The sequence below is a fragment of the Pseudorasbora parva genome, chromosome 13, assembly GCF_024679245.1.
Source record: "Pseudorasbora parva isolate DD20220531a chromosome 13, ASM2467924v1, whole genome shotgun sequence".
NCBI classification, from domain to species: Eukaryota; Metazoa; Chordata; class Actinopteri; order Cypriniformes; family Gobionidae; genus Pseudorasbora; species Pseudorasbora parva.
In genome coordinates, this window is record NC_090184.1 from 46624075 (window position 1) to 46631574 (window position 7500).

Sequence of the window (7500 nt, forward strand, 5' to 3'; positions counted from 1 at the left end):
ATGTCTGCTCTGTCCAAACGATACTGTTTGATTTACTATTTGTCGTCACACATTTCGAACACATTCTCCCTCTATTGAAAGATTTGCGCACGTCTCTGTCTCCATAGAGCCATCACTGCCCCTACTGGACACTCCTGACCACTGAGAGACCTCTCGAGCCGTCTTAAATAACTGGGAGAGGAAGAGGGATTCTAGCTTTAAGACATTTGATAACTTGCTTTTATACTTAAGTTTGAAAGTAGGAGTAAATGTCATGAATCCTCAGCACTTAAGACTAAAATAGCACTTTGAGAAGCTTGATAAATACGGGCCCAGACCAGCTCTCCTTAATTCATCTAAAAGATCCAAATCTACTGTCTGAGAAATGACTTATATTTCATTAGACCGTGTCAGTCAGTGTCTCCTCACCGGCACGACATCCTCAATAAACCCGTCTCTTGCGTGATATTCCGCTTACTTAGAAAATATGATTTCTGAGCTGTTGTGTGTCCAGAATAATAATCCTCCGCTGTGTGTTAATAGGCCAGAGGAGAACTGAGTCTGGTTTCTCTAAGGTTTATTTTTCTCCATCATGCCCTGATGGAGTTTCGGTTCCTTTGGTCGCCTTTGGCTTGGCTTGCTCAGTTGGGGACACTAACATTATGATCAGAGTTATTCAACTAAATATACAAATATAATGAATTAATGAATGAGGTCTTATTTAATTCTATAAACTCTAATCCTGATCTGCCAACATTGTCTCTCTATGATAAATTAAAATAAGCTGATAACATCACTGTTTACTCCAGAACGACTGTACAGCCAAATCTAATTCTGCTGCAGTATTGTCCTGTTTAACACTGAAGCTGCTCTGACACAATCGGCGCTGGAGAAGAGCGATAGAAATAAAGATGACTGATTGAATAAATCAACTCTATACTGTACCTTCAGTGCATTATCGCTGTAAAAGTTTACCCATCATCTCAAGTTTATATGTTGAGTATGTGAACCTCTTCAGCTGCTGTTTGTGTTTTAGGTCGGCGCCGGATGGATTGGCAAGTGTAAGTTCAGCTCAAACTCCTGAACTCTGTGGGAGAAGATCGGCATCAGCAGCACAAATAGATCCTGACTCACTCTCATACCGCCTTTATGGATATATATCAGTTATATAATGTGTCTAATATATATATATATACACAGCGATCAGGCATAACATTATGACCGGTGAATAGCACTGATGATCTCTCCTGTTAGTGGGTGGGATATATTAGGCCGCAAGTGAACATTTTGTCCTCAGAGTTGATGTGTGTGAAGCAGGAGAAATGGGCAAGCGTAAGGATTTGAGCGCGTTTGGCCAGATTGTGACGGCTAGACGACTGGGTCAGAGCATCTCAGTTTGAGGCGTATGGGGCGGCATAGGGTGACCCCTGACCCCGCCAAAAGCACCAACAGTGGCCCGTGAGCATCAGAACTGGACCACGGAGCAATGGAAGAAGGTGGCCTGGTCTGAGGAATCACGTGTTCTTCTACATCTCGTGGATGGCCGGGTGTGTGTGTGTGTGTGTGGCTTACCTGAGGAACACATGGCCCCAGGATGCACTATGGGAAGAAGGCGAGCCGGCGGAGGCAGTGTGATGCTTTGGCCAATGTTCTGCTGGGAAACCTTGGGTCCTCCATCAGGGTCAGGGCTGTTTTGGCATCAAAAGGGGGACCAACACAATATTAGGTCATAATGTTATGCCTGATTGGTATGATATCTGAATATCCTTCTAGATTCTGGTTCTCAACACACTTTTCCTTTGGTTTCTCCATTTTAAAGGCCGTCGATGGTTCAGTCCCAGAGATATGGAGATCTCAATGTGGCTCCAAGAGTAAAATGATCAATTGTTCTAGAAGCTGCCAAAGGTGTTTATAGAATTAAAAAAAGATATACATCTCTAGTTTCAACATTATTTGTTCTTCAGATACTCCTCTTTTAAAGAAATAGTATCAGCTGTATGAAAAGTGACACACGTTTGGTTTTTGGCCACTGAAAATGTGCACAATTGATCATTTTACTCTTGGAGCCACATTGAGATCTCCATATCTCCTCTACAGAACTGAGATTACTCCGTCAACACACACCTGACACAGCTCATATTTGGGCTTTCTGCAACATTAGTGTTTGAGCTTCTACAGAGAGAATATGAACAAATCAAACATTTGAGACAAAAAGTTTGAAGAACTGAATTTGATGGACTCTTTCCATAGAAGATGTGATGATATAGCTGTAGACAAATACATTAGTGTTACAATTTCACTGACAGATGAAAGCGAACAGTATCAGATCTGCAGCAACCTCACATTCATTTATATGCTGAAAAAACGTGTGTGTGTGTGTGTGTGTGTGCGCAGTGCGCTGGGAGAGGAGTATGGGCCGAACCGTGCGGCAGAAGAACAAGAGCATGACGCCGGAGGCCGTAAGAGACGCTTGGAACGAGATCTGTGACTTTACTGACGCCACCAAACCCGCCAGCATTCAGGGTAACACACACACACACACACACACACACACTCGCAGCATGTTAGCCAATCAGACGCTTCCATCTGTCACATGGAGGTAATGAAGTTGCTCACTGTGTTCCTGAAGAGTCGGTGCAGACGCTGGTGGAGGTGCTGTCCAAAGTGGAGACTGGACGGGGGATCGGAGCTAATCGGACCGGAGCCACGGCGACAAACCCTGTGAGAAACACACACACACACTCACACACACATACAGACAGACACACACACACACACACACACACGCATACAGATACACACACGCATACAGATACACACACACACACACTCACACACACATACAGACAGACACACACACACACACGCATACAGATACACACACACATACAGACACACACACACACAATCTGAACAATCAAGATGCATTTACTGGGGAAGCATTTTATTAAGATATTAACACGAGAAATGTATGAAAATGAAGCGAGTTTGTGCTTAAAATCACAGGGGTGCAGTCTGTCAGCAGCTGTGGGCGGGGTCTATGCTAATAGGGTGCAGTCTGTCAGCAGCTGTGGGCGGGGTCTATGCTAATAGGGTGCAGTTTGTCAGCAGCTGTGGGTAGGGCTGGGCGATATGGCCCAAAAAAAAAATCCCCGATTTTTTCACCAAAAATTCGATTTACGATTTAAAACGATTTTTTCCCCCTCCTACTTAAAATCAGTCTGCAGATGACAAAGAAATTGTTCAAAACAAGTTTTAACTTTATTTTGTTTAGGTAAAATTAAATATTTGCAGCTTGGTAGAAGTGCCACCTGGGGTGCAAAACTTTCCGCATGTGAATAACCCCCGACTATTCCACAGTATAAATGGGCACCATATCTTTTGCAATAAACAGTATACATATCAAAGGTTTATGAATTGATATGCAGATAAAATTAACTTTTATTAACAACAGTAATGTGCAAAAAAAGTATAGGGAAAATTTAAATGTAGCCTAATGCTCTTATTAAATATAGATTAGCATTGTTCTTCAATAGTCTCACACTGAACTGATCGACAGCTTCAGTGATTATTAAAGGAGCTCTTTACTTTACTGTAATTTAGTCACAATTTGAAGAAAAGTTTAGTTTTTCCTGAGACTGTGACTTCGTACTTTCCATACATTAGGGAGTTAAAATCGCTAATAAATCAATAAGTGCTCTTCTGCTGGTTATAGTGGTGGGCATTTCATATCTTTTTTAAAATAAAAATGCTACAAAATGGATTACACATTTAAAAAAAATAAACTAAAAAAAAACATTCCACTATTTCTTTCACAAGACCCCTTTAAACTTTTAGTTTTACAAACCATCACATTAAAAATAACATTACAATCGGATATTTAGAGCTTTGAAGTGCTGGAAATAAGTGTGAAGCTCTTGAAAACCATTGGAAAGTGCTTGAATTTCAATCTCAAAAGGTTGTACGAATACTGAGATAAATAATGACAACAACAACATTAAATCCATGTGGTTTTACTACAGTACAATCGTGGTAAATGTTGGTGTCTTGTGACTGAAACCCCTGACCTTCGCTCAGCTCTGTTAGATCTGATATCTGTGGTTTATAACAGAATTCTGCGCCGACCGCTTCCACTAGATCACAGTAGCGATGGTGTGTTGATTTAAACGCTCTCTCACTGGATCACCAGCGCTGTGTATCGTGTCTGTCACGAGATTGGCCCGTGTGTGAGCTCGCGCTGCGTTCGTGTCAGCGCAGCTTTAAATGAGTAGTGCCTAGCGCGGTTCCGTTCAGACTTCAAACACACGTATTGTTAATTGTTCTGTGAAAAACTGAACCAATTACGAATGACACGGTATGTTGTTAGACGCGATCCTTGTTGTTTGTGTACCTCTGTGGCAAACGCGCGCGGGGAGGGCTGAGCCATTACGGGAGCTCAGAGGGGAGCGTCGGCGGATTTGAAAGAGAAAACCGATTTTCATTCACAAAAATCGTCGTAAACTAAAAACTCGAATTAATTCATAAAATCGATTTATCGCCCAGCCCTAGCTGTGGGAGGGGTCTATGCTAATAGGGTGCAGTCTGTCAGCAGCTGTGGGAGGGGTCTATTCTAATAGGGTGCAGTCTGTCAGCAGCTGTGGGCGGGGTCTATGCTAATAGGGTGCAGTCTGTCAGCAGCTGTGGGAGGGGTCTATTCTAATAGGGTGCAGTCTGTCAGCAGCTGTGGGCGGGGTCTATGCTAATAGGGTGCAGTCTGTCAGCAGCTGTGGGAGGGGTCTATGCTAATAGGGTGCAGTCTGTCAGCAGCTGTGGGAGGGGTCTATGCTAATAGGGTGCAGTCTGTCAGCAGCTGTGGGAAGGGTCTATTCTAATTGGGTGCAGTCTGTCAGCAGCTGTGGGCGGGGTCTATGCTAATAGGGTGCAGTCTGTCAGCAGCTGTGGGAGGGGTCTATGCTAATAGGGTGCAGTCTGTCAGCAGCTGTGGGAGGGGTCTATGCTAATAGGGTACAGTCTGTCAGCAGCTGTGGGAGGGGTCTATTCTAATAGGGTGCAGTCTGTCAGCAGCTGTGGGCGGGGTCTATGCTAATAGGGTGCAGTTTGTCAGCAGCTGTGGGAGGGGTCTATTCTAATAGGGTGCAGTCTGTCAGCAGCTGTGGGCGGGGTCTATGCTAATAGGGTGCAGTATGTCAGCAGCTGTGGGAGGGGTCTATTCTAATAGGGTGCAGTCTGTCAGCAGCTGTGGGCGGGGTCTATGCTAATAGGGTGCAGTCTGTCAGCAGCTGTGGGAGGGGTCTATGCTAATAGGGTGCAGTCTGTCAGCAGCTGTGGGCGGGGTCTATGCTAATAGGGTGCAGTCTGTCAGCAGCTGTGGGAGGGGTCTATTCTAATAGGGTGCAGTCTGTCAGCAGCTGTGGGCGGGGTCTATGCTAATAGGGTGCAGTCTGTCAGCAGCTGTGGGAGGGGTCTATGCTAATAGGGTGCAGTCTGTCAGCAGCTGTGGGCGGGGTCTATGCTAATAGGGTGCAGTCTGTCAGCAGCTGTGGGAGGGGTCTATGCTAATAGGGTGCAGTCTGTCAGCAGCTGTGGGAGGGGTCTATGCTAATAGGGTGCAGTCTGTCAGCAGCTGTGGGCGGGGTCTATGCTAATAGGGTGCAGTCTGTCAGCAGCCGTGGGCGGGGTCTATTCTAATAGGGTGCAGTCTGTCAGCAGCTGTGGGCGGGGTCTATGCTAATAGGGTGCAGTCTGTCAGCAGCTGTGGGAGGGGTCTATGCTAATAGGGTGCAGTCTGTCAGCAGCTGTGGGAGGGGTCTATGCTAATAGGGTGCAGTCTGTCAGCAGCTGTGGGAGGGGTCTATGCTAATAGGGTGCAGTCTGTCAGCAGCTGTGGGAGGGGTCTATTCTAATAGGGTGCAGTCTGTCAGCAGCTGTGGGCGGGGTCTATGCTAATAGGGTGCAGTCTGTCAGCAGCTGTGGGAGGGGTCTATGCTAATAGGGTGCAGTCTGTCAGCAGCTGTGGGCGGGGTCTATGCTAATAGGGTGCAGTCTGTCAGCAGCTGTGGGAGGGGTCTATGCTAATAGGGTGCAGTCTGTCAGCAGCTGTGGGAGGGGTCTATGCTAATAGGGTGCAGTCTGTCAGCAGCTGTGGGCGGGGTCTATGCTAATAGGGTGCAGTCTGTCAGCAGCCGTGGGCGGGGTCTATTCTAATAGGGTGCAGTCTGTCAGCAGCTGTGGGCGGGGTCTATGCTAATAGGGTGCAGTCTGTCAGCAGGGGTCTAGGCTGTGTGTGATGTGTGTGTTGTGTTGAGGAGCATGCTCTCCATCAGGTCCTGTGATGTGTGTGTGTGTGTGTGTTGCAGGCTGCAGCGGTGGGCCAGAGACTTCCGGAGACGAGCTTCTCTTACACACACATGAGCTGTATCCTGTATGCTCTGGGAGTGGGCGTGTCCAGCAGAGACGCCAATCATCTGCGCTTCCTGTACGAAGGCCATCCGGAGTTCTGCTGCCTGCCCAGCTTCAGTGTGATCGCGGCCCAGAGCGCCATTACAGGCCTCAGCGGAGTCCCAGGGCTGGACATCGACTTCACTAGGGTGTGTGTGTGTGTGTGTGTGTGATCGCGGCCCAGAGCGCCATTACAGGCCTCAGCGGAGTCCCAGGGCTGGACATCGACTTCACCAGGGTGTGTGTGTGTGTGTGTGTGTGTGTGTGTGTGTGTGTGTGTGTGTGTGTGTGATCGCGGCCCAGAGCGCCATTACAGGCCTCAGCGGAGTCCCAGGGCTGGACATCGACTTCACTAGGGTGTGTGTGTGTGTGTGTGTGTGTGTGTGATCGCGGCCCAGAGCGCCATTACAGGCCTCAGCGGAGTCCCAGGGCTGGACATCGACTTCACTAGGGTGTGTGTGTGTGTGTGTGTGTGTGTGATCGCGGCCCAGAGCGCCATTACAGGCCTCAGCGGAGTCCCAGGGCTGGACATCGACTTCACTAGGGTGTGTGTGTGTGTGTGTGATCGCGGCCCAGAGCGCCATTACAGGCCTCAGCGGAGTCCCAGGGCTGGACATCGACTTCACTAGGGTGTGTGTGTGTGTGTGTGTGTGATCGCGGCCCAGAGCGCCATTACAGGCCTCAGCGGAGTCCCAGGGCTGGACATCAACTTCACTAGGGTGTGTGTGTGTGTGTGTGTGTGTGTGTGATCGCGGCCCAGAGCACCATTACAGGCCTCAGCGGAGTCCCAGGGCTGGACATCGACTTCACCAGGGTGTGTGTGTGTGTGTGTGTGTGTGCTTGTTTTTGTGACATATCAGGACAAAAATGTGTATAATAACATGTGTATGACACAGGTATTACAGAAAATGGTGACATATCAGGACATTACCCCATGTCCCCACTTTTCAAAATGCTTATAAATCATACAGGAGGAGTTTTTTTGAAAAAGTAAAAATGCAGAATGTTTCCTGTGATGGGTAGGTTTAGGGATAGGGGCAGTGTAAGGGGATAGACAATACGGTTTGTACAGTATAAAACCCA

The 7500-nt window shown here is 47.4% G+C and overlaps 1 protein-coding gene across 1 annotated transcript in view; it reads left to right on the top strand.

The window, feature by feature from the left end:
* The window catches only part of hsd17b4 (hydroxysteroid (17-beta) dehydrogenase 4), a 37253-nt gene that overhangs the window by 10876 nt on the left and 18877 nt on the right, over positions 1-7500 (top strand). The window contains exons 10-13 of the mRNA XM_067414615.1: positions 1016-1040; positions 2374-2502; positions 2609-2700; positions 6336-6566. Of these exons, the coding sequence (XP_067270716.1) occupies positions 1016-1040; positions 2374-2502; positions 2609-2700; positions 6336-6566 (477 nt within the window). The remainder of the gene's footprint in view (positions 1-1015; positions 1041-2373; positions 2503-2608; positions 2701-6335; positions 6567-7500) is intronic.